This window comes from Pyrgilauda ruficollis, unplaced genomic scaffold (assembly GCF_017590135.1).
Source record: "Pyrgilauda ruficollis isolate IOZ18807 unplaced genomic scaffold, ASM1759013v1 scaffold16, whole genome shotgun sequence".
Taxonomy (NCBI): Eukaryota; Metazoa; Chordata; class Aves; order Passeriformes; family Passeridae; genus Pyrgilauda; species Pyrgilauda ruficollis.
This window is the reverse complement of record NW_024514764.1, coordinates 2,282,921-2,310,239: the sequence shown is the minus strand read 5'-3', so window position 1 is coordinate 2,310,239 and position 27,319 is coordinate 2,282,921. Positions and strand designations below refer to the sequence as shown.

Here is a 27,319-nt window from a genome sequence, read left to right as displayed (position 1 = left end):
AAAGGCTGTTGTACGAGAGCTTGATTTATTTGCCTTGTGAAATGCAGTCGTAGAGGGAATATGATTGCCCTTTCTAAAATACATCACAGGAGTAAACACCCCACAGGGAGAAGAACAATTTAACCCAAAAGGCAATGTTAGCACAGGAACAAATGGTTAGAAACCAGCTATGAATTATTTAGATTAGAAGTTAAATGAATGTTTCTAACCACCCGAGTGGTGAGGCTGGGAACAGCTTCCAACAGGAATACTGGGAGGCTGAAGAATCAGCTCCATTTCTTGGTTGGTTGTTCTGGTTCTGGTTTCTGGAGGTTGTTCTGTCTGTGAAAGAAGCTCTCAGCAGGTGGGGTTCTGCAGTGGGGAGCTCCCAGCCCTGATGATCCTCGAGGTCCCTCACAATCCTGTATCCACAGCATCATTCTCTACTCAGATCCCAAATAACAGTGAGAGGTGGTCAGAGCTTTGCCGGAGGATGGAGCACGATGATGAGCATGAAATGACAAATAAGAGATTTCCACCCAGGCAGAGCAAGTGAAATCTTGGGAGAGTTTGGGTTGCTTTCATCAGGCTCTGTGCAGGACAGCTGCAAAAGAAGGCAGCTTCCTCCTGGAGCAGATGTAGTTTCCTTATACTCTGATTCATGTACTTTTCTTTTTTTGGTTTCCATAAACTGCAGTCTTTCTACTTAATTCCTTCAGCCCTCACCCAAAGCAAGGTCCTTGGCACTGAGGACAGTTCTCTCCCTCCTCTTGCCATTGCAATGGAATAATGGAAAACTCATGTCATTTCTGGAAGCAGAATTACCAAAGATCTTCCTCATTTCTGTGAAGATGTTCTGACTTTTTTCATTAAAATTACATGGGGCGTTACCTTCTATTGTGACAGTGTTTCACACCAGCAGTTAATTTTTACACAATGCTTTTCCTTAGTAAAGTTCTCAAGGCTGGTAGGGATCTTTCTGGATTAAAGGCAAGATTATCATTAAAACCCTTTTCATTTATACTTTCAGCCCCTTAAATTTCAGTTAAAGAATCTTTAGAAGATAAATGGCTCAAGGCATCTCTTCTCTGCAGTTCTTAGCCTGCATTAGCCTCAGGAAAGCAATTTTTTTCCAAAACATGAGGAATCCATTTGCTTGTCTCTACCTAAGCAAGACATCCAGATACAAATCTCCATTTCAGTTTGCCAGCTGTGTATCTGTAGCTGAAGGAGGATGTGAGGGGCTGCTGGAGAAGCCTTGCTGAGGTGTTTTGTCTTTGAGCATCTCCCAACATGATGCTGAAAGAAAAAACCTCTTATTTGAGCCATCCCATGGCTGTATGTGCCAAACTGCTCTGAGCTGTTATGGAGGAGCCCTTGGTTTTCCTCTGTGCCCACACCAGAGCCCATCAAACTGTAACTTCTCTCTAAATGCCTCTATGAGGTTGTTATTAGACCTAGTTTTGTCTTCCTAATCAAAGCCAGAACAATTTTTATTATTCCTTTTTATTTTCCTTTTTATTTGATCATCAGTCTTTCGGTAAAATAATGCCAAATGAAGACTGTCCTGTGATCAGTCCCCAAGGAAAAGGAAGAAATTCTGTCTGTGACAAAATAATTTATTTCCTTTTGGAAGCAGTGAAACACTGTTTGGCTGTTCCATGGTTGATGGAAGGCAACTTGCATTTCCAGGGAGTGCTTATTTATACTTTTCATCCCACCCAGGTTTCTGTGCACCAAGAAGGAAAGGAGCTTGGTTCACTGTGTGGATTTTTCAGTCAAGAGCCTTTTGCAATGGCCACAGCTGAGCAAAATCCTCAAAGTTGCCTTTAATTGTGCTTTTGAAACCACACAACCTCCAACCCAGTGCATTATTAACGTCTGTTTTCAGCAGAGCCCAGAGCCACTGCCCTTGGTGCTGGATGTCTGTTGCCATGCCCATCCTAACCAGCCTGTTCTTCACGTGGTGTTTTTCAGCCCCCCAAGGTGGAGAGTGTGAACGGGCTCCTGCTGGGATACCGCATCTACTACCGCGAGCTGGATTACGACACCGGGCCTGGGACAGAATCCAAAACCATCCAGAACCCCTCGGCTCTGAGAGCAGAGCTCACACGTAAGCCTGTGCTTTGGACCTTAAAATATCCCACAGTGGTAATCTGTCATTACACCAGGCACTGCACCCCCCTCTTGCCCCATGGAAATAAGATGTAAGTCTAAGAGAGCTGGGAATAATTCAGGTTTTACGTAGCCAGCCTGAAGATGCTGAAAAATGCAAGTGAGCTGAGTGTGATCAGCATTGTAATGGTCTGTGCTGATCTCTGCCAGCGTGCTGGAATTGATGGTCTGTCCCTCACATACCCTCTGATTTCCTGCATCCCCCTACCTCCACTTCATAATTACCCTGGTACACTTTGTTCTGCCTTCAAACGAGAGACACTTCATTTTTCTCAGCTGGCAACTTTTGCCTTTCTTGCTTTTTTCAATAGTTTTTATAATTGACATTTTGTTTTTCTTTTTACAGTATGAGGAAAATAGCTGAGGAGAATTTTAAAATAGAATTTTTATAATTTCAAAGTGCTTGTCCACATTTTAGAAGAAAATAGCAAAGATGAGCAAGAATTTTTAGATGCCTGTTTTCCATTTTAGCCACTGGGATTTATGGCTCACATGGAAAGAAGGTGGAAAGGGAGAGGAATAATAGAAAAAATGAAAAGGCTTTTTAGATAAAGGCTAGAAAAGAAATCAGAGGGAAGAATAGGCAGAATAAGATGATGTGAGGCAGACATGTGAATGCTCAGTAGCTTGAGAAATAAGGTCCAGCAATGAGATGTGCTCATGTAGGGACCAGCTTTTGTCCTCTTCGATGTCACTGGAATATTCAGAATAAGATAATGCTCCAAGAGCAGCAGAATAGGGTTCAGTGAGACTATTTTAATATCTTATATCATCTGCCATGCTTTCCTGAACCCATAGAAGTGATTTCTACAAAAGCAAGAGTGAATTTTAATGTGGGTGTGGATAAGTGGGTGCTTTAAATATAAAGTAAGCCCCTAACTCTGACCTCACTTATGTGGTCAGAGCTAATGAGACTTCTCAGGCTGAGCAGCTTGAACCAGGAGACAGATGTAAAGCTCTCGTAGGTGTAGGAATGCAGAAGGGTTTTTCTCAGACAAAAACTGAATGGCTGACAGTGTACATTATGAAATCATGAATTTGGATGCTCTCACAAGACAGGGAGCCTGTGGAACCAACCAGTTTTGTCTTTTCCCTCTTTTTGTCTGGCCCTGCAGCTATGTTCCTAATTACTGTAGAGGAGAAAAAACAAGCTGTACCTCGCCAGGGAGTCAAGAGACAGAGAGAGCAAGGGGTGGAGACAAATGTGTTTTAAGATAAATTTCCCTCTTTCTCCTCTTAATTCTCACCTTAGAACACCTCTCTTCCTCACTGACCCACAGTTTTGCACAGCTTAGCATATTATTACAATTCACTCACAGCAGGAATCTTGAATTCTTTCAGTGAGACTGTGGGAAATCAAATTCACACTTAAAGAAACAGGTCCTGCCCTGATCTAAGTGTTCACTTTGTGGTCCACGTGCCAGCTCAGTACTCTGCAGCTCTTCAGGTTCTGAATTTTGCATCTCGAGAAGTCAGGACGTAATGCGCCACTGAGAGCTTTCGCCCCCAGAAATCATTTCATTTTTACTCATTTGTTCTATTTAATCTAAAAGCCAGAACATCTTTGTGTTGTGTATTTGTGAGCTCTCTGTTTGAGGAGGAAATGAAACAGCCCCATGTGGGCGAGATGCTCTCGATGTGTTACGAGAGAGTGATGTGATTTTATTGCCCTTCAAGGTATATTCCTAAAGCTTAAACTGTGTATGGGTGTGCTGCCTCATTTGCCTCTGTCTCTGCTGTACATCATTTGCAATAACTATTTCCTTGCACTGTAACAAGCTTTCTGCTTTGCTTACCCTGAATAGCCCAAAGCAGCTTCAAGACAGTGAACAGCAGCTCGGCATTAACGACGTATGAATTAACACGTAAGTGCGCATTGCCTTCAGTTGAGACTCTTTGTAATGGCTCAAAATATACCATGGGCAAACTCCTGTGGCTCTCCTCCGTGGATCCAGCAGAAATCAACACAGATTAATGACTCTGGCTTTCTCCAGTTTCTTTTTCTTTAAACCTTTGCTTCCCCTACGCCCAGAGACATCGATGGTGCAAGTAGGTAGCTGTTGTAAAAATGTGGCTGCTGGGAAGGTAAAACATTAGTGACTGTAACAACCCAGTATTGCTGATGCTAAACGAATTTTGATTCACTTGCTACATATTCTGCAGTCCATCTGAGTTTAGCTGTATCACATCGTTAGTCCTATGATTCAAACATTGCGATGCTTGGGCATTCCATGGAGTACAAGGCCAATTTAGAAAGGGCCCAATGAATTTATGTGCATCTCCAGAGGTGTTTTCAATTGGAAATGAATAAAATAACATTCGACAGAGTTAAAAGGCAAGTTGCTTTGTGGTGCTGATGGTTCACTAGATAGGTTTTGCCCAAGGCTTTTGAGTCACAGATTGTGATGGACTAAAAAAAAAGAGAAAATGAAGCCTGATCCCCACTGAAAGTTGCATGCATGAACTCTCATGTTCCATTTTCTTCCACATCCAGTTAACACTAAAATCTCCTTTGTGGCTTCTCATGGCAAAAGAAACAGTTTCCCTGTGCAAGCTGCCCAGTTCTATACGTGTGTATCTTACTATTGTTTGTTATTTCTGATTTGCTTGCTCCATCTTTTGCAGTCCATCCAAATGTAGTGATATGACACTTAAAAAAATGGGGATGTATTAGGTATAATTTACAGTATGCCAGAGACTGGGGAATGATGCTGAAGTCACGGTCAGATATTGGAGCACAACACACATCAACAGTTTTGTGGCACTGAAATTAGACAACTTGCCTAATTAGACTTTCTGAACCATACCAAACCAATGGCACACTGTCAGACCCCGTGTTAAGAGGACTCTGATTCATAGATAGCAGGGAAAATTATTGGCAAAGGGAGAAATTTGGACCTCTGGCCATGCGTGTCTTAATTCAATGCTCATTTAAATAGGGCAATTTATATTATTGATTGCTCTCTTACTCTAATTTCCCTGTTAAGTATTGTAGATGATAAATATATCTGTTAGGATTGATTCTTTCATCCTGAAAATGCAAAATCTGAAACTGCTCAGGCGCTACCTCCCTTAATGACGTTGATGTGATTCTGCTCCTCCCTCGTTGCATCTGTTAATTACCCACAAACAATTGGGGTTTTCAGATTTTTTCACGCTTCTCTCACTCACCTGCCTCATCTGTCAGAGTAGTTTCTCTGTGTCAGCAAAGAAATTTGTTGCCTGGTGGCCAAATGGAGTCCAGCCTTCAAATTCTCCTTTCTGATTGTGATTGATGGTCGGGCTGTGGTCACGTTGAAGGAGAAGATCCCTGTGGAGGACCTGGAATGGGACTCCAGATTCCCTACTGCAACTCTCCCTCTGCACCTGCTTCAGCTGTCCTGGAGCAGTGCAGTTGCCAAATGCCACCCCTAAATGAGCATTCCAGGGATTAGGCAATGGCTAGGCAGGCTCTTTCCTACCAGTGCAGATCAAAATGAGACTTTATGGTGACATTCAAAGCCAAATCCTGCCATTTTCTGTACTTAAGAATGACCTAGAGATGTTCCTCTGGCTAGTTATCCATAAGAAATAGAGATAAAGCATTATTCCTCTTACTGGAGTGACACTGTGTGGAAACTCTGAAAAATCCTGCCATTTCATCACAAATGTCTTTCAAAATGATGAAAATACTGTTGTGATGTGTGAATTGGGGAAGGCTTGAAGTAGACATTGCACTGTTGTACTGTTCTACTGCCCCTGTTCTATTCTGAGAGACAAGTCTGGAGACAAAGAGGTGTTGGAGTCTAAAAGATAGCTGTAATACAGTGTAAATCATAATATATAATATTAATATGTAATACTTTACTTTTTCAGAATTGAAGAAATACAAGAGATATGAAGTACTAATGACAGCATATAATGTCATTGGTGAGAGCCCTACCAGCACACCAGTGGAAGTGTTTGTGGGTGAAGCAGGTATGTGAAAAGAAAATAAGTTGATTTTTTTTTTTTTTTTTTTTTGTAATATCAGCATGTTGTAGTATTCTCTAGATAATGATCAATAATTGTCCAGGAAAGGGATTATTTGGAAAGTTCCCCAGTCATTATTGCTGACAGTTTTTTGTTGCCCACTCTCCTGGAATAAGCACTGGCAGTTCCTTGCCGTTGGAAACCAGTTGGTCTGCAGGAAGGAGGGAAGAAAAGACATTTGAAAGAAAGAAGTGAAAATATTTTTGGAGTTGCAGGAGGATGACTGTTCATACCAAATTAGCTTGAGGGAAAAATTGACTCGAGTTAAAGAAGTGAAAAGTGGAGCACAGGAAAGCCACAAGGGAAAAGAAACAAAACTACAAAACAAGGGAGACTCAGAAAGCTGATCCTTTTATTTTATAACTCTCTGTGTAGAGACATTGCCTGGCACCACAGCTGGCTGTGTTTTTGTGCTCTTGAAGCGAGGAGATGCCGTGTTTGGTTTAGTGCTGGTTTTGGTGGCAGGGGTTGGGTGCTCCCAGGAACGTGCAGACTGTCCCTGCATCCAGCCCTGGTCAGTGGCACTGTTCAGGCCTTTGCTTACTCTGGATCTGGTGCCTGAGTCCTCTCTGATCATTTTAAAATCCCCCCACTGGAAGGCTGGAGGTGGAAATCAGGACAGAAGAGTTGATCAGACGTTTCTGTGAATGCCTTGAGGAACGGGTGGTTTGTGAGAGCCCAGATAAACCTCCAGCCACTCTGTCCCCCCAGAAACTCCAGCTGGGAAGGGCAGGACTGGAAGGGCTGCTGCCCTCCTGCAGTCCTGCCAGCAGGGCTGTGGTTATGGTGATCCCAGCTGGAGGGAGGCTGGCTCTGAAATCCTCATTAGTTCTGGTCTCTGTTTCTGCAGCAGCAGCGTTTGAAGCTCAGAACAAGGGGAGGCAGCTCGACCCTCCCGTTGCTTGGCCCAGCAATGGAGCTGATTGCACTTTGTTCTGTGTCTCGGGGCTGTGGGATGGAGGAGCTATCAAAGCCAGCACTAATTCATTTCATTATTACTCATTAAACATTCTATTGCTCAAAACTAAGCAAAGCACGTTTTTTTAAGAGCTCCACTGCGCATTTTTTTAAACTCTGCTTAACCTTTTCGTTTCAAATATGGTGCAACATTCACCGTCTTTCTTTGAAAACATCATAAATTAATCAGAGCAGCGTTGTCCTGGAGAGACAGCTGGCAATATTTACATTTTTTTCTAGTTTGCTTCTGCTCCAACTTACTTCTGCAACTGCAGCAAAGAAAGTCCCAGGTGGAGCTAACTGTATCTGGCTTCAAAATACATTTTTGTTTCAGAGCTAAGTATCTGCCTGCTGCAAATGGAGCCAGCACATGCACTTATACACATGTACACAGCATGGGAAATCAGCTGGGAAAAACAAGGAAATGCCTCATATTGTGTCTTTTAATCCCACAGTCCACATCTTCCTATCATAACTCAGGGAACAAGGCAATGGAAGGAGACAGACTTGAGAGGATACTGAGATAATTACAGGACCCCTGCGTGTCTGAAGGAAGGGGGGCTGGAATTAGATGAGCTTTCAGATCCCTTCCATCTCAAACCATTCCATGATTCTGTGCTATCCAGGAGGCCTCCTTTCCCAGGCAGGACTGGTGTGTCTGAAGTTGTAGTGTGTGACTTGGCTGTTGTTTTGGAGTTCCTGGATTTACCTCTGGAAAGGGACCATCCAGGTTCACACAGCAGAGATGATGAATGTAGGATCTTCCTGCCGATTTTCACTCTTGTTGTGTGAAGTTATTACACTTTGTTATATAACTGCCTCTTCCACCTCCAGAACTGGCTGTGATTTATACTGTGAGTAAAGTGATTGGAGATGGTATTGCAATTTAAGTTTTAAATTGATTTGTGACACCTTTGAGTTAAAGTGTGCTGTGGAAATACAAGGTTTTTGCTGTTATTGTTTGCTCAATGTTCTTACCCATGGTAAAGGCAGTTAAGCAGCAAGCTGGAAAAAAATGAGTCTGCTCAGCTCCAGCAATGGGGCATCCAGGTTAAAAACGGAGAAAAGCTTCCCAATAAACAAGTGCTGACACAGGCACAGCACTGGGCACAAAGTGAGTGAAGGTGGCCAGTTCCTGGGCTGAAGCTCTCAGGTAGCTCTTGTCTCAGTGCTGTTAAATGGGGCCTCGTTCTGCCCTAAGCATTGCAGTAATTCTGGGAGAGGGGAGAACATTCCTCTCTGGCTCATAAAAGGGATAAACAGCCTTTGTGCCTTTGGGGAAATGTGCTGGGCTTAGGCCAGCTCGGTCAAAACACCCATTTCTGTTGGGTGTTCGTGTTGCTGTTGGTTGTGCTGTTCAGCTTCTACAGAGTGATGCAGAAGGAGGAGTGTCTGTGATTCCTTCCTTCCCTCTTGTGCTCTCCCCTGTTAGATTTGAAAATTTCCCTATGATGAGACCTGGATTTTTACAGTAAAAGTTCCAGTAGGTAATAGAACCACCTGAAAGCTGGGGGGGGGGGAAGCTACTAAAACAAACCTTCATCAAGTTTTGCCAATTAAATGAGCAAAATATACCCAAATGGGGAGTTTCTCTCCAGCCCTGGAGTGCTCTTGAGCTGTGCTTCAGCCAACTTCTCCCTTGGGCAGCCTGAGCAGGTCTTCCCTGCCTCAGACTGATGGGCAGGTGGAAATTCTGGGAGAGAACAATGGGCCAGCCATGAGTAAAAGGCCTCTGTAGCCCAGCTTGCATGGTAAATAGGAAAGCTGGATGCCAGTGGTTTGGATCTTTTGGGGTTTTTTTTGGTGTTTTTTTGGTTTTTTGGTTTGTTTTTTTTTATCAAGAAAGCTGGATGTCAGTGGTTTGGATCTTTTGGGGGTTTTTTGTGTTTTTTTTGGGGTTTTTTATTATACAGGTGGAGGAAATGCTTTCCCTTTTTCGGGTAGCCCATAAGATCAAAGGCTCCTTTAGAGTTATGCCTGGATATTGGCAAAACTCACTGGTGTGGAGAGCAGTTCTTCCCCAAGATGGGAGAGTGGGCTGGGAGTCCTTGAGCTCAGCACAGCTGGGAAGGATGTGCTGCCTGTTCAGCCTGAGCAGAGCCCGTGTCCTTCCCCCACCTGCCTCAAGCATCTGCATCCCTCTCCTCCAAGGCCCAGAAGATCCTCTACACTGCCTTTTTAGTGCTGGCTGCAGCTCTGCCCTGCTCATTAGAGAACCATGTGCATCTCCTGACAAATGACAGAAAAATTGAAAGCCACCACTTGCAGAAATTAGGAATGGAGTTGCAGCCCCGCTGGCAAGCCCCCTTTTCGCCTTGTTAATTCATTTAACAGTTCAGCTGTCAGGGATGCTGGCTCTGATTGGGGAGGCAGTGAGTGTTCAGCGAGAGGCTGGGTACTGATATTCATCCCAGCCCGAAACACAGCTGCTACCAGAGGTGCTGTTCTGCTCCACTGAAATTAAGACTCTGTTAGAGCAGCCACTATATCAAGAGCATTATTCTACCAGGTTGCTGTCACCACCTGATTGTGTGGGGGGCTCTGGAGTTCAGGAGACTCCACTACCTGCATTTTAATTAAACAGAAATCACAGGTTTGGGCCAGACGTGCTTCACCTAATTTGGGAAGGTGAATAAAGTAAAATGTGGCAATACAAATCCTGTGCTAACGAGCCTGCAGCCTTCAGTGCTTCTCCCATATACTGCAAAGCTGTTTTGGATGAAAAGTAATGAAATTCATCATTTCTTCCAGCAGCTGTTGCTGGAGTAGAGTGAGTGTGTGCAGAGAAGGGGTGGCAGAAGGGGTGAAGTGCTTGGAGAGACATCAGCCTTTAAACAGGCTATAAATCCATTTGTGTGAAGAGGGGAGTGATGTGTGTCATTATAACTGATGGTGACATTGGTGACCTTCAGAATTCACAAGAACTGATGAGGCCGGGTTGTTGTTGTTGTTCTTTTTAATGATGATCTCTGAGAGCTGGTTCTGTAATGGGAAAGGCAAGGAGTAAAAAGAGCTGGGAGAAAAATCCCTTTGTTTAGTAGTCTCCATTGAAATGCCACTCTAGTTGTACCATCGTCTTTCAGAGAACATTACCTGGCTCTCTCATTTTCTTCCAAGTGGAACTGTAGCTTGGAAAAGAACAGGAATGGAACAGAGTGATGTCTGCTTCTTAACTCTGTCTTCAAAAGCTGAATCCACCTGTTAGTGCAAAGCTAGCAGACACCAAACCAAATTTCTTCCTGTTATGTGCAATTATTTTCATCTGCCCTCCTGCCTGCAGCTCCACAGGTGTTCCTGGACTTCACAAATTTTATTTTATTTACCCGTAGCTGACACAGGGACATCTGCTCTGCCAGTAATGTCAGGGGAAGCACTTGGAGCTGCCTGGCCATCTCCAGCATTTTACAGGCCAGAAACTGAAAACACCTGGAAAGCTCTAAGACTAAAAATAGTGAAATAGGTTTGGGACAGAAAAGGCTACACTAAAAGAGCAAGCCATGATAAGGACAAAGGAGCCGTGTAAGGAAGCAAAGACTTGACTCCAAGTACTTTGTTCCCCTTTAGAAACTGCTTCCAGCACAGAGCTCTTGTCCTTTCTTACCTGGTTATCTGTGCTGGGGCAACACCCCTTTGTGCTGAAGGCAAGGAAGGTTGGCAGGACAAGGCTCCTTTGCCCTTGGGTGCTTTAATCTCTTTCTTCAGGCCTCGGTCTTTTATGTGCGTGCTCCAGATTCCCCCGGTGGTGCCACCTCAGTCCCTTCCTGGAGAAGGGAGTCCCTCAGCACAGCCTGGGCCCCCTTTTCTCTTACAGCACAGCAGCTTTTATCTCCTCCCCTGCCCCAAACAGCAGAGGAGATGCTGTGTGGAGTCCCCTGTGCCTCCTTGGTCTCAGGCTCGGAGAGGAATGACAAGATTCCAGCGCATCCGAGCTGGCAGCCTGCGCCCTGCCGTGGCCCGTGGCTGTTCTCTCCTGTCTCGGTGGGACACGTGGGCTGGCTGTGCCTGTGCAGATAGCAGCACATTGCTGCTGGCACAGCTGCAAGAGCTGGGTGGGTAGTGCCATCCCAGATGCCACTGGAGAAGGGAAGAGAAGGATTATCATGGCCATTTCACATTGCAGCAGTCTAAAACCTGTCAGCCTAGGGGACAGTATCTTCCCTCAATAAACAAAAAGGGGATGGAGGGAAGCTGTTGGGGAACAGAATGGTAAATGAATTATTGGTTTCATGTGCTCAAACTTTAAACAAAGGGCAACTTTGGCACTTTAAAAAGCACCAAGCCTTTTAAATAAAAGGGTGTTTGCCTTTTAGTTGCTGACACCTCTGGACATAAGCAAGATGCTACTTTTGGGGGATGGCAGGGTGTTTGAAACCGGTTGTCCTTTTCCCCTCCCCCTTTAAATTTAAAGAACTTACAGAGCTGTTCCAATGTGATGCTCAGTTCTTGATGAGCTTTATCCTGTCATTCTGGGAATGCCTTGCTCCAGGAGTGACACTGGGTTGCCATCCTGTCCCCAGTGTCTTTCTCTCCAAGGAAGGAGAAGGTCTCCTGTCAGCTTGGAGTTGAAGATGCAAGCCATGTTCTCCAACAACGTGCTAAATGACAGAGGAAAGTCAGAGCACAGTAAGAAAGCAAACTGTAGGAAGATGAAAGGAAAAAAAAGTGGTGAGACATTTCCTGGTTGGTCTGGGAAAGTAACCACTTTCCAGTTTCTCTTGGAATTCAATTCACCTGTATCCCAACAGCATCCCGTTTCTGAGAGCAGGATTGGCCACTGGGCACATCCCATCAGTGTTTCTTGGTGGATTTTAAACTTCTCCAGGTTCACTCTATGTACAGGGGCACAACTTAGGGCTTGTCTGTAGCAAGTCCAATTTGGTTTTGTTGTTCCCCTCAATGCAGCTCCACTGGAGGCAGCAGGAGTGTTGATAGCATGTGGCTGTGGGATCTAATCCTGCAGGGCTGTGACAGGACAGTAGAAAATAACAAACTAAAGTGTGCCCACATCAGAGCATTAGTCACTGCTGCTGGTATTGTTACAATGCTGGGGAGTTATGGCAATGAATTTTCTCTGTAAGGTTTGGCTCCCTTTCCTACTCAAACTGACTATTTTTAAGGGTAATTTTATATTCTTAATCTGTTTACAGATAATGTGAAGGTTTTGCTAATTAGACTTCCAGATCTGGTAGCTTAGCTCAGTAGCTGCTCTTACAATGGCAAGACAGAAAGTAACCGTGCCAGTGTGAGTCTGTGGAAGAAGTGTCCTTAATGTCAACATGTCAAAAAGACATCCCTGCAGCTCTCTGGAGACTGAAATCTAATGTCAGGGCAGAAGGAAGCAAAGTCTGGGAGTCGTAGTGCTGTCAAAGCAAGTTATTCTACCATATAGGAGAAGGAATTTTAAGCGAACGCACTGGAAAGCAGTGTCCAGATTGAGACATAGATTTGATGGGCTTATTTGACATCTTTAATTCTCCATTGACAGTCCAAAGCTCCCTAAAATGATTTGCAATGTTTTCGTGCTGCAAGTAAAAGCCGAACGCGCGCCTCATTAACAGCTCATTAAGTTGTTAATATTGGTCATCAGCAGCCTTTGGTACAGCACAATGCTTTATGCAGTGCGGCAGCTCCTGCTTAGCTCGGGTCTAATTGCCTCTTTTTATCACGTCTCAGTGTAGGGAAGATGTTTCTGTCCTAGCAAAAACATCCGCGGTTTGTGATGCGCTGGTCCCTGGCTGCGGCAGGGCCGGGAGCGCTGGGCTGCGATCGCCGGGCAGCGTTTTGCTCTGATGGTGAACTCACAACCCCAACCATTCGATGCTGATTTTTTGGTGCCGATCGTGCAGGCCCCCGTGCTCAGATTCATCGGGAGGGCTCGTGGCTGTGTGCTGCAGTTGTGGGAGGGGAAGGACAAACGAGCTGTTGTGCTGCAGTGCTCTGTGGGCTGTGAGAGCCGGAGCGGGGACATCCCTGCGCAGAGCAGAGGGAGGAGAAGCCTGATCGTGTATGCAGAGCTTTACTGAGCTCACAGCACAGCTACTCCATTAAAAGCAGAGGAATTAACCTTCCCTTCAAAAAAAAAAAAAAAAAAATACCATGAGCAATCAGTAGTAAAGTCAAATGAACCAGAAATTGTCCTGGTAAAGAGGTGGGGAAGCCCCTGGCTGATAACTCCTATTCCAGCAGACACAGGCTGGAGTTGGAGTGCTTTTGACTAAAAGGTTATATTTGCAGCCAAATTCCTATTTTGCCTAATTGTGCAGTCCTGCTCTGCTTGTTTGCAGTCATCCTGGGATATGTGAGCAAAATTTGTGCTGTAAGTATTTTCATGTGGGCCTCAACTCCCGTGGCTTTGCCTCCTCTGTACAGCTTTGCTGTGAAGCCAGCTGTGGAGAAACACAGTTGGTTTTCTTCTCTGACATCTGTTTGCTGTATCCGTCGTCAATCACAGAACTGGAGGCTCTTCAGGTTGCCTGTTGTAGACTAAAACAAAAAAGTTGCAATTTTTTCTTAAGAAAGTATGAATTAGCAATAGTCTAAAATATCTTGGCCGCAGCAGTCCAGGCACTGAGATGGAATGGGGGTGTGAAACTGCAGCAATGATCTAAGGGATGAAAAATAAAGAAAGAAAACTCTCACTGAGAGTCAAGAAAATTTAAATTTCATCTCTCTCTCCCCAGGAGCATAAGAACACAGTGTTCTGTGGGCTCCCTGGGGTTCCCTGACCATTGCAATCTGTAAATCCTAAATTAATTCCTCGTGGGGGTCAGCTACCCAAACTGGCATTAAAGCCACAGTGAAAGGTTATTCCGGGGGCAGATCTCACCTGTGCCCTTTGACTTTTTTCTCATATAGCTTTTGACATTTGGTAGATGGCAAACCCAGGGGAGATTATTTGCTACGCTCTCTTGGCTGCAGTGAAGCAGAAGGATTAGACTTTAGTAGGTGCTGCCATTGCTGTTAGTGGATGTGAAGTGGGTGCTTTTGTCAGCTGCCATGAACTTGTGGTATTATGATATTCAAATGTGGCATTAACAAATCATAATAAGTGAAACATGACTACAAATAGAGGAGAAGGAGTTTTGGGTCCTGGAGAGTGTGAGGAAATAATCTGAAATTGGTAATTTTGCTTCTCTAATGGGTAGACTTGTATGAGAGTGGAGGGCAGTGCTTTCCCCTCCTGTACTGCTCCCAGTGCACACCAGAGAGGGTCAGACATGCAGCAGCTCCTCACCATCCCTTGAACAACCTTCAGCCCCTCCTGGGGGTGAATCCTGCACTCATCAGAGCTGGCACTGCCCTCTTTGCACAACTGTTCCTTCTCTTCAATGGAGAAAACCCCCAAGTGCACAGATGTAAGGGAGCCATCCCTGATTTGCATGGATGTAAGAGAGAGGGGGTTTTAGCTTGCAGGTTCGTGTTTATCTAATGCTGTCAGGCTCCTGCTGCTCCTGCTCATGGCCCATCTCTGCTGACTGATGGGCTGCCTGCCTGTGTGTGATCATATCCTTACTGACAAGAAGGAAATAGAGGGAAAAGCTCATTTTATTATTCCCTCCACTTCTTGTTTTAACCACCTGTATGCCCTTTCCCGAGGCAGTCTGACAGTTCTGTGAGGGCTTTACTTTTGGGCCAGGCTCTCTCACTTCCTTGATGGATAATCTCAGTATGCAATGTGATAGCCTGTTCTAGGGTTGTGTTTGCTAAGTAGAACTGTGGAATTCAGCAAAAGAAAAGTGTGTAGTTTTTGTTTGCAGGCGGTTTCACAGCACTGCTCTGTGGGGTTTGCCATGGTTCTAATCACCCAGATCATGTCTGCCCCATGAAATTCCCAGACTGCACATGGCTCGCTCACGTGGGAAATCCAAACCCCCTTTAAAAGAGTAGGGATCACAGCAACAGTGTTTTCACCACCACTGGAAGAGTTAGTGAGGAACAGGATGAGAATGCTCCTCAGTTCAAAAAGAGCACTGGCAGGTAAGCCCCTAGATCTGTGTCCATGGAAAAGAGACTCCATTTCTAGTCCTTGTTTTATTTCAGTTTTCAGAAATTCGGTTTGCAGGAATGTCATCTCCCCCTCCCTCCACCCCCACCTGCCTCCTCTGTCTCTGCAGGTGCTGAAGATACCTGTGCCAACATTGGGAAGCTTCCCAGTGTTAAGCATAGAAGCTGGGGATGTTACATTTGGGGATCATTTGCAGCTGCTTTAATTTGTGTTTCTTCATTACTTTAATACCCTTAAAAAATTGATGTGGCAAAACACAGCTACTGTACTAAATGTGGTATACAGAGAGCCAAGTGTTTGCCTACCCAGACAAGATGGCACAGAGTAAAACAGCTGCAGGTGTTCCAGACTCCCAAAGTTCTCATCCTGGCAGCTGTTCTCTTTCTCCTCTTCACCCTTTCTTCTCCACTAAAATAGATTTTTCTATTTTTTGTCTTTCTATTCTACATCTATTTTTGCATTTTTGCTCTGTCTTCCTCAACATCCATGAAGGTGAGAGAGATGTTTTTCTAGTTCTTCTTGTGTTCACTTCCACTGGTACATGGGGAGCTGTTTCAATTTCTCTTATACGGTTCTATACAATTGTGTAAATCAACACATACCTCCACATCCCTTGGAAAGGAGTATTTCCAACTAAAACCTGGCTTTTACAGCTGTTTTAGCCTCCTCCCCCATCCAGTTGAACATCTCAACAATGGGGAGGCCAGATTGCTCCTTTGCTGAGACTCATTTCATGTCTCAGGGTGTCACAAACCTGGCAGGGCAGCATTGGTGCCAAATTGCTGAGTAAGAGGGCAGGAGCACTCAGGCCCAACATAACAGATGAAGTGTGTTGGAGGGGTTATGACCCACATCCCTGGAATGTGGCTCTGCCTCTCTTAGTGCCTCTGAAACACATCTGAGTAACCACAGACAGCTCAGCCCCTGGAAAAAGCACCGACTTCCATCACAAGATGAAGCCCAGCCTAAAACAGGCAGAAATTAGTGGGAAGTGTGTTTTACATTCTAAATATAGACTGTGCTGCTCTTCACAGTGGAAAGCAGCTTCGCAGTCGCTGGTTTTGAAGCACAACTGACTAATTGTTATTGAGCTAATCAGCATCACTCACACAGCATTCCTGATGGCACCAAGCTCTGCTGCTGGGGAAGCTCCCATCCTCCCACTGCTCTCTCCCAGACTCTGTCAGAAAATGGCCAATAAACACTGAACATTCTTCTCTCATGCCACTTTTCCTTCATGCAAGGTCTGACTGCAGACATCTGCAGATCTACCTTTTTGGTCATTCCTGGGAGTTACCATCCTCACATTTCTTCTCTAAGCCTGTACTGCAGGAAAACCCCACTTTGCCTGTTTTGCTGATCAGTCTCACTGCTTTATCTGGTGACCTTCTGTTTGTTGTGTTGTGTTTGGCTTTAGAATCCACTAAACTATTGCTTATCTACACTGTGACTTGAAGGCAGTGGCTGCAGCTGAAGAAGCAGCAATCTCCATGTCACTGCAGGGATATAACTTCAATACAGTGAGGATGGTTTAGGTTAGGCATCAAAAAGAATAATATTAAAGTTATTTTGTGAGTTGTTTCTATTGTAGATATCCCTATTTTGTTTATTTTTATTTTTAAAGTATGAGTATTACACAAACCCCTATTTTAAGAGTTTTTAAAGTAGAGAGGTGCTGGCAAAGTTGGTGGAATGACAGCACAATCTGGAAATAAATCAGTGATTGAGATTACATGAAAACCTGACCAGCAAGCTGATCCCAGTGTGACCCAGGAGGATGATGTCTGATTCCTCTCCAAACCCTTTTAGCCCTATTTTCCATGACTGTGTGTGCCAGGAATCAGTGTGTAAACTTTGGAAGCTCTGGTGTGCAAGATTTCCCCATCATCACACACTGAACTGAACACTGCTGTGCCATCTCCCTTGTTGTTAATCACTAGGTAGGGAAAATTACAGCTGGTACTCAGAACATGCTGCAGCCACCCCTCCATTGTAATGAGGAGACAGATTAGAGGATTTTGGGGCCTGGAGCTGTGTCTTTGTTCTGTGTTTATGCAGCACATTGTGCAATGAGATTCTGGCCTCTAGGTGCTAACACCAAAATGCAAACATATTGATTACCAGGGAATAAAGGCAGGCATGTTCTCCAAGTCATGCTTTGAAGAACTGGGGGAAAACACGTGTGAGATAGAAAAGGATCAGTGGTCTTTACAAAACAGAAATTTGCTTGGGATTGTTTGGGATCAAGCTGATGCACAGAAAATCCTTCAGTCTCTTTCACTGCATTTTTCTCTTCATTTTTGGCCTGAATCTTTACTTAAATGGCATGGGAGTATCAGGAAATCTTGTCCCAAACTTGTTTGTGAGTGTCCTGCCAGTAACACTGCCACTGCAGAAACAATTAGAAAACCAGTAGAGGAGAAATCCTCTGCTCCCCAGAAACTGGAGTAGATATAGAGCAGTGAGGAATGCTTCACAAAACCAGTTATCAAGTTTGCCCAATAAATCACAAGGATTTGTAGCCTACCTGTGCCACAGAGCATCGTGGCGATTGTCGCTGGGAAAAGGAATAGTAGCTCCATATTGATGGAAAGCTCTGGGTGCCACACAGCCCAGAGAACAAATATCCCAAGTGAGAAGAGCTGAGGTGAAACTTCTGCAGAGCACAGAGCTCTGGAGCAGGGAGGCCACCAGGGATTTAAAGCACCTTCTCTTTAAAGGTTAGAAGCATTTGCAAGCTCAAATTGCCTGCAGTGAGAGCAGAGGCTGCTCAGTGCAGCTGGGGAATGAGGGCAGTGATACGTTTAAATGTGGATTTAGATGTGTAACTTTATTTATGGGCTCATTTTGACACTCTCACCACGTTTCTGGATAGATTTGTTGTCTTTACGTGATCCTGCCAACAGCAGCCCAGCCCATATTTGTTACTATTTGTTACTAATTACTACACAACCTGCTCAGTCTTTCTCCTTAGGTTTTGGCTGAGAGAGAGTTTCAAGGAGACAATATCTAAGATGAATTGAAATCAGATAAGAAAAGGAATGTTTACAAATATCTGTGTGAGATTCCAAGGCAGGATACGTGCACAGAATTTGACTTCATGAGTACACAGACTTTTTTTCAGGGAAAGTGAAATGCTTTCCACCTGCCAAGAGCTGTGTTTGGACCCTCGGGGGTCTGTGTCGCTCCTGCTATAGTTGATAATGTCACTAACACCTAAAGCAGTGTGAGGTATGTAGCTCTAACCTTGCTTTTTATGTATTTGAGATTTCAACAGCCGTGAAAAATTCCAAGCTCAGTAATCTTGAAGTGCATTCCTAGAAGGTAAAAAGCCTTTTGAATTCACCTTTAAAATGCGCTTGCTTTTATTGGCACAGGCTATCCATATATTCAGGGAATGGTTTGGGGTTGCAAACAGGTGGGGTCTTCAGGGATGTGTTTCCTTCTTTTTGAAGTATTTCACTTCACCCTTAATGGAACGTGCTCTCGCACAGAGCCACATCAAGTGTCAGCAGCACTCTTCTGCTGTCCCTCGCTGTCAACAAGAAATCTGTGCTTAGAGAAGGGGGGACACATCAGCCTTTGAAAGTTGAACAGAGGGACAGACTCACAGGGCACAAAACCAAACAATTTGCATCTTGTGGAGGCTCTGGAGTAGTGAAGAGAAATGTCTTTTTCCACACTTTTTTTCGTTCCTCCCATCAGATTTTCCTCTGCCACGCCAGCAGAAGTGCAGCTCCAGCAGTGAGTGTGTCTGTGCAGAGTTAGCACTGGCAGGTTTTAACCACTGTGTTTCTCAGATGTGCTGCATGAAGGGGTTGAGGAAAAGCAGTGTTTTTCTGGCAGTGGGTTGTACACGCCATCTCCTCTGATGGTCGTGTTTCAGAAGCAGTATTTGTTCCAGGCTGCCACATGGCATCCAAAGAAAAATGCTCTTGTAGATGCTGCTTCAGACCCGGGTGTTGAGAGCCCTGTGAAGCTGTCAGCTCAGGACAGACAGCAGTGTCACTCCTTAGAAAGGAAATACGCTGCTAAAGGGACCCATTTTCCTCTGTGATTGTACATGTTCCTGTTTCCCTGAGTGTGTCATCCTGGCAGATCTCTAGGATGTGTTTTCAGCTTTGCTCTCTGTGATCAGTTTGGCCTCACGCTATGGTTTATGCTGTGAAATTCTCAAAATCTTGAGGTTTTTGGTCCCTAACAGCACTGCCTTGCACTGAGGGCATCCAGCCAGGCGATGAGCACAGAAGGCAGGGCAATAATTAGACTAGTGCACCCTTGTGACCAAGCTAGGGTTTACTGATAGTCACTGTCACCTCATGTATTCACTATCCAGCCAAAAAGAAAACAAAAAAAAACCACAATAAATAAATAGTTTTAACCAAGCCCTGGGATGAAGGCTATTTTCAATTTTACCTTTCACGTTTTAATTGTATAGCAATAATTTTGCAATAGAGTTGCCGATGGCAAACATGCAAAAGACATTAACTTTATTTATGTTTTGGATTATTAATGTGGCTGTTAAAATTCCTCCAGTTAGTTTTGATTGAATTGTTTTTTTGTGCGATTCTGTCGTTTAATGGAGCGGTAAATAAGAATTTCTGATAATGAGCCCAAGCATCTGTCACAACAACCTGGCGCTGGTTATTAACATTTCCATTAACGGCAGGGTGGGCAGTGATAATATGGAAACCACACAGTTAGAACAAAATAAATAGTTGGTGTCAGGCTGAGTGGGTGTTAATTACTTTTTTATTTTATAACTCTGGGGGGAGGGAGTATTGGTAGAAAAGTGTGACTTATGAAGGTCATTCTCTCTTAAGAAAGAAGTCTCCAGAGGAGCAGCTAACTGGCGCTATCCAGTGCAAGCGGTGAATATTTTATCGCTTCTATTTATGGCCCAGAAAGGGGCAGAGAGAAAAGAGACAACTTTCTCAGGGGGTCTGACAGAAGGCTATGGCACTATGAACACAGAGAAAGGAGAAGTGGAGCCTTTGTCCTGCCTTTCTCTTCCCACTTCTGCAGTTTGACCAGGACACACTTCAGCACCTTTCCTGTGAACAGAACAGGAGCTGTTTTGTTAAAACCTGCCGGAGGCTCAGACAGCAGGCTGGGAGAACAGAGCGTCCTCAGTAGCTGCTGGGGAGGAAAATGCACCTGCACCAAGTGGGATCATGACAAAGAGAAGGTGTGGAGTGACCCAAATGCACTCAGAGATTGGTTTTCTAGCACAGCACAATGCAAAGAAGAAATGCCATCAGGAGCCAAAGAGGGCCAGTGTGTGCATGTGGAGGTGTAATCAAAGTGGAGCTAGCAAAAAGTCATAGTAGCAAACTAAAAGTCATTCTGTCATACATAAAATATTAGTGCATTGATTAGCAGCTGACTGGGTTTGGAGGTAATTTTAGGCAGTATTTTAGCCCAGAGTTTTGCTGATGAATGGCGTTTGGGCTGATGGTGGCAAGGGCTGCCTTGCTCACCAGGAACAGTTGATCAGGAGCACTGTACACTACCAAAGGTGAGCCCCAAACTACCAGGGAACCAAGGCAAAATTTTCCTTTCTTTTTCAAAGCTGCTGGCAGGATTGAGTTGGTTCAGTGTCTAAGCCAGCCTGCGTGGAGCAGAGCACAGCCACGTCCCGAGGCTCAGCTGCTCCTCACTCCTCTTGTGCCGAGACATCCCGATGACGCAGATACCCCGGGGCTGGCTCATTGCTGACTTGTGGCATAAACAGAGCCTGTCCTGGTCCTCTTGCAAATGAAAAACCTGGCTATGAGCTCATTCTGCTTGTCACTGTTAATTCTTCTGTCCTCCTTCCTCCCTAGCACCGGCGCTGGCCCCACAGAACATCCAAGTCAACTCCCTTTCTGCAAGCCAGCTGGAGCTCACCTGGGACCCCCCTCCTGCCGACAGCCAGAACGGGAACATCCAAGGCTACAAGGCAATTCTCCCATTTCTACTGTTTTCATTTATCTTGCTTGGCATTGCTATTTACTTGTGAGAGAGCTCTACAAAGTGCAGTCGCCCTCACCGCATAAGGCAAATTAGAGCAGTGCTCAGGCTGCAGCAGGGAACAGCAGCAAGTCCCAAAACCAAAAGGAAGAGAATGAGATTGGGAGGGGGAAGGAGAGAAAAGGGAGAGTGTGTCATTATTTATGGAGAAGGAGAGCATGGGGGAAACAGGGTATGCAGATAAGGAGGCAGCTCCACTTGTGCAGGCAACGTATCTGCTACAAAAAGCAACATAGCTGCACAAGAGCTGGGGGCAAGAAATGTATTGAAGAAAATTAACTGAGCTTTCCCTCCATCAAATGCTGCAAGCCTTTAGGAAGAGCAGAACTTTCTCCCAGCTGGAAGCCTGAGTCAGGTCAGATTTTGGAAGCTTTGCTTCATTTCCTTAACTTTAACAAAATTAAATCAGAGCATTAATTGCGTTTGGTTTGCAGGAGATGAGCACGTTGCAGAGACACGCTGCTCAGCATCTCCAGCATGAGAATGGACCCTCAGAGAGGGGGAATGGGCAAGTCTACAAACATTGGAGCTTGGCTTGGGTTCAGTGTCTGGCTCTGCCTCTCTCCATGAATTTAGATCCATAAGTGAAGGAAAGCCAAGCCAATGTGAATAATCTGGCATCCCTTCTTGGCACTAACAAGCATCCTTATATATCAATCCCTGTCCTTTCCCTTTTGTACGTATATAGATGGCTTCAGCAGCTTGGCTTGGAGAGCCAAGGTGGAGTCTTGCCTTGGCTTGTTCTCTCAGCTCTCTGGCTTGCTTTGGCCTGTTGTAATGCTCTCACTGCCAGGCCTGTCCAATAAGTAGGGCTGGCACCAATTTCCTGCTTGGAAACAACTTCTCCGAAGGCTAATTTTATAGCATCAGGGTAAAAATTATATAATGGAAGAAGGGGAGAAAGCACCTCAAGGAACTTTAGGGAGAATCTTTGTTACCCTCTTCAGGAGGGCATTTTCCTGGCTGTGCTGTGAACACCAGTGGTGTGAGTGCTGTGTGTGTGCAGAGGGGGGGTTATGGACCATCAGGGTGTGTCAGGATGCCAGTGCTGACAGGCAGCTTGCATTGCAGGGAGTGCTTAAACTGACCTCTCCTCAGTGAACCCTGGCAGCTCATACCTGCTGTCATTAAGCCATATTCTTCAGCCTTTCCTCTATTTTTGAGTGATGTACTCAGCTACGTGGTCATTGGACTCAGGGACTAATTTCCTTAGCAGGGAATTTGCTAAGGAAAAGATTTGGCATGTGCTGAAAAACCTGAGTATCCCAACTAATAGACGAGTCCAGGGCAAGACTACACTGTCTTTCTGGTTGTTTTGTAGCTGCAGTGGCCAAATATTTTCTAGGTGTAGGATATAGTACAACACATGACAGGATGAAGAAAATGCCTTCCAGTTGTGCCACGGGAGGTTCTGATTAGATATTAGGAAAAATATCTTCACAGAAAGCTTGGTCAGCACGGGAGCAGGCTGCCCAGCGAGGTGATGGAATCACCAAGCCTTGAAGTGTTCCGAAGGCAAGTGGATGTGGGACTTGGGAACACAGTTTAGTGGCAAACCTGGGGGTTGATGGCTGGACTCATGATCTTCGCAGGCTTTTCCAACCTTAACAATGCTGTGATCCTGTCTCGCTGTCCCAACAGATTTATTACTGGGAGAGCGACGCTCTGAACGACACGGAGAAGGTGAAGGTCCTTTTCCTCCCGGAGACCAGCGTGCGGCTCAAGAACCTGACGAGCCACACGCGGTACCTGGTGTGCATCTCCGCCTTCAACGCGGCCGGGGACGGCCCCCGCAGCAGCCCTGCCCAGGGCAGGACACACCAGGCGGGTACGGGACCGAGTCCTGCTCACCTGGGCACAGCCAGGGGAAATGGGGCACGCAGCAGGGCAGCGCTGTTTGGATTTGTATTGTAGAGGTCTTGAAAGCGGAAAAAAAAAAATGTATCAAATAGGTGGAGTGTGAGGAAAGGGAGTGATACGGCTGAAATGAGAACGGAGTGGCAGAAGGGCCAGTCCCTAAACTAAGCTGGTCCAGAAGGAAACAGTCTGTGGCTTTGTGTGTGGCTTCTGCTGCCACACCTGGAAATCAGAAGGAGTTCATCTCCAGTGCCTGGAAGTTGCCCTGATGGTCCTGTGAGATAATTAGCATGCTTTTTAGAATTCTTCCCTGTTTGGTTTTTTTGTTTTTTTTTTTTTTAAAGCTGGATCAGCAGCCTCCTAGTCAGGCTGAGCAGACCCTGTGCTGGATGTGCTGGGAGAGCTCTGGCACAGGGTGAAGACAATGCCCTTGGTGGTGGCTGTGAAGAGGAGATGGCTCCCATTGCACCCTTCTGAGAGCCCTTCCCTTCCGTGCCCTCTCTCCTTGTTTGCTCTGGAGGTTCAGTTTTGCAGCTGACTGGCTGTATTTTTAGGACAGGCTGTGTTTGTGACTGATTACAGGACATTTGGATACAAGTGAAAAATCCCATTCTCAGCTTGTTTCCTTTAGATTTAGGCTGGGCAAATAAAGCAATGTTTTATAATATATATGTATATTAGATTGACTCCTGCTGCTGCAATTCAATCTGTGTGCAATTCTTTCAGCACCCAGTGCTCCCAGCTTCCTGGCCTTCTCTGAAATCACCTGCACTACCCTCAACGTGTCTTGGGGCGAGCCAACAGCAGCAAATGGAGTCCTGCAGGGTTATCGAGTCGTCTATGAGCCTCTGGCTCCTGTCCAGGGTAAGAAAGACCTCTGATCATACATATTCATGGGGAAATGACACAATGGTGCTATAGGACCTTTCATCTCTGCCCAATTTCTTACTTGCTCTCTGCTGTTTTCCAAGAGAAGCCAGGTGGCAAAGGGTAAATAAAACAATTCCACTTTTGCCAAAATGCTTCAGTGAGCCATAATATTGTGGAATATAGCTTTTGTCTTGTCTTCTCTCATTTTCTTGCACAAACTGTAGTCTGTGTGATTTGAAAAGTCATTTTACAGCCATCATTACCTGGTCTGGGCGAAGAGGAAGCTCAGCCTGGGAGTGCCTGATTGTCTCCACGCTTTGCCTTTGAAACTGCTGAGTAGGCTCCATCCCAGAATAGTTGTCAGGCGCATTTGTGTTGCTTATCACATCATGTGTCACTTCTGTTATCACAGAGATTGCCCAGGCATCAAATGTGCTGGTCATCACTGGCAGCACCTCTGCTGTGACAGGGAGGATAACAGGACAGAGACGTGGCTGTGTCTCTTCACACGGAGTTTTCAGGCAGCATTTTTAACCCAGCACCAGAGTTCAGTTAAACCACAACAATGTGATGGCCACAAACGTTTCATTAATTTGCCAGAAAAGCAACAGAGAAGGATTTGGCAGTTTCTCTGAAAACAAATATAAATTCATTCGAAAGGTGAATTAGAAAAGATGACATAGTTTGTGGATGGCCTTATTAATATTTTTATATTCCTGGTAGATTGCCAATAGTTCAATAGGATGTCCAGCTTTGGCAGCATGACAGCAGGGAGAGTAATTTCAGCCATTGCCAATCCATTTTAAACTCTTTTCCAAAGAAATAAGGATATCAATCACTTGTATTTGCTTCTCCTGTAAGGAATAATGATCTATGTTGTCTGAATATCCATGTCTCATGCACAGAGAAAGTTAAACTCAGGATTGAAAACACCAGAATAAAAGCATGGTCAGCCTTTATGGCTGGCAGGTCTGAGCAGAAAGAGCTAATACAGGAAGCATTTCCAATTCTGACCAAGAAATGTGCACAGGGTAGGCAGGAGGTTCAGGCTGATTGGGCATTTCCTCCCTTTTCTTCATTCCTACACAATGTTCAAGAATACATTTCCCTCCCTGAAAATATGGAAGGGTCAGATCGTGTTTTCTCTGCATGTATTTGACTTAACATCCTTCAGAACCTTTGTTGTCTTTTCCTCTCTTCCCCACCTCTGCCTGTGCTACCCCTGACTCCAGTTTGTCTCTCCTTCCCCTCTGGAGGATTTCTGATGTGAGCAGGAAGGTTATGGAGGGCTCTTCCTCAGATTCAAAATATTTGCCTAAATTTATTTTCCAGTCTTTACCCACCATTTGCTCTTGTGCCAACATTTTTCTTTCAGCAAAATTATTTATTCTCCTGCCATGGAAAATAATCCCTTCCTTGATGCTATCATTTTCACAGATTCACAAATATTCCAAATTGGGAGGGACCCCCATGGATCATCAAGTCCAGCTTAAGTAAATGGCCCACATGGGGCCAGAACCCCCATTCCTCCATGTGAGCACTGCAGTGCACCAACCTGGATGGGCTGGAACCTCTTTTGGAGCTTTTCTCGTTCATATTTTGGCTTTCCACCCATCCTTGATTTTTGGCTGAGTGTCCTCCCATGGTGACACCTTTTGCCTTCCCACTCACCAGCCACCACTCGCCTGCCCATTTTCCAAGCAGCAATCTATTCTTTAGCACAGTCTTATCCCTGCTTGACCTTTTATTGTTTAAGCTTTACACTGTTATGTTTTACACAATAATAGACAACAAGATTGCCCCAGAGCCTTTTTCAACAGTTTTTTGGTTTGGTTTTTTTGGTTTTTTTTTTTCTTTTTGGAACATAACTTCAAAATGACAAATGCCTCTTGATTTGTCTCAGAGAATGAAATAGTTCACCTGTGGAAGGAGGGAGCACTTTTACTGCATCCTTGTTAGCCAAGGAAAGATTCCCTGAGTTATAAATTGTATCTGGAAGAAAACTTTGAACAGAAATTGCCTGGACATTACTCTTTATTTAAGTGATTGAAACTGAAAGTATCATCTTGATTTGCATAAAATAAGCATCTGGGTTGAAAACATCTTCCTTCTGCATTTCTTGGAAAGATAAACTAGCAAGCAGCCATTTCTAGTGGGAAAAACCTTCTACTTCCTACCTTCTTGGTTTGAAATGTGTCATGTACATACAGACCCAAAAAAACATCAGAAAGACTCTCTAAATTTGAACTTTTTATTCTGTAAAATCTTTTATAAATCAAATTATTTCCATTGACTTACTTCTAGAAAATTTCAGTGAAAACCAGAGCTTTTGTTTCCAAACCAATCATTGCCCCTCAGTCCTTTATGCAGCATTGAGAACCTAAAGGTGAAACTTTGGTGAAAGGAGCAACTCTGGTTTTAATTGATCCATGTAAGAAAAATTCTGAGAGAGTGAGAAGAGTGAAACACAAGTCACAGCTCCAGCCTTGTTTAAGCTCACAGCACTTTGGTTGCATCCCCTGTTGCCATGGCATTTGGAGCCCCAGGGTCCTGGTGAGCTGCACATCCTTCACTCTGCATCCACGTGGGGATGGTGGATATTGCAGGATGAGATGATGGAACACACCTGACCCTCGTTTCTCCTCCAGACCATGTTTATTTGGGGAAGCAGCAACAGAGAAATGCTTGCCTGGGAAGCAGTCTGGAATGTGCACTCCTCTTCGTTTACCTCCTCCTTTCTTCTCAGAATAATTACTGAGGTTACATGTAGTCTCTTGGTAATTTCCCAGATGTGTTGTAAGGTTTTTTCCTTGTCAGTACCCACTTATCAAGCTTAAACTCTAATTATACTTATCAGTGCTGAAAATTGCCTATTATCACTACTTAAACTCCTGCTAATTGTAAGAAATACTTTCTTAGCAAACTGTTAGATGATTTTACTTACCGTCTAGATGTAATGAGCTCCACTTGATTTCTATTTTTGCATTGAAACTCCCTCTTATTTTTTTACCTGTGTGGCTGTTCCAGGGGTGAGCAAGGTGGTGACTGTGGACATTAAGGGGAACTGGCAGCGCTGGCTGAAGGTCCGGGATCTCACCAAGGGCATGACCTATTTATTCCGAGTGCAAGCCCGAACCATCGCCTATGGACCTGAGCTGCAAGCCAACATCACAGCTGGGCCAGCAGAAGGTGAGGGGGGCTATAAAAACAAATCATAAGTCACTGATCACTTCTACAAACACGGGGCACCAGCAGAGAATGGTGCACTCAGGGCTTCACATGAATTTCCAGCTCCAAGGAGATGCTGAGTCACGGGACGTGATTCAGTGCGTTTCACAACTGCCATGAAAAACATGTTTCCTTTTTTTCCTGAAACCTAGAAGTTTAATGTGAATAAACAAAACACTGTAAATAAATCATAATGCAAACAGGCCAGCCAGGGATTTCCAAGCT

At 44.8% G+C, this 27,319-nt stretch overlaps 1 protein-coding gene across 6 annotated transcripts in view; it reads left to right on the top strand.

Moving 5' to 3' along the window:
• The window catches only part of SDK1 (sidekick cell adhesion molecule 1), a 383,849-nt gene that overhangs the window by 329,907 nt on the left and 26,623 nt on the right, over positions 1–27,319 (top strand). For all 6 annotated transcript variants that reach the window (XM_041462308.1, XM_041462312.1, XM_041462313.1 and 3 more), the window contains 6 exons: positions 1,957–2,092; positions 6,010–6,111; positions 20,953–21,068; positions 22,781–22,967; positions 23,723–23,860; positions 26,894–27,055. In XM_041462308.1, coding sequence (XP_041318242.1) covers positions 1,957–2,092; positions 6,010–6,111; positions 20,953–21,068; positions 22,781–22,967; positions 23,723–23,860; positions 26,894–27,055 — 841 coding nt within the window. The remainder of the gene's footprint in view (positions 1–1,956; positions 2,093–6,009; positions 6,112–20,952; positions 21,069–22,780; positions 22,968–23,722; positions 23,861–26,893; positions 27,056–27,319) is intronic.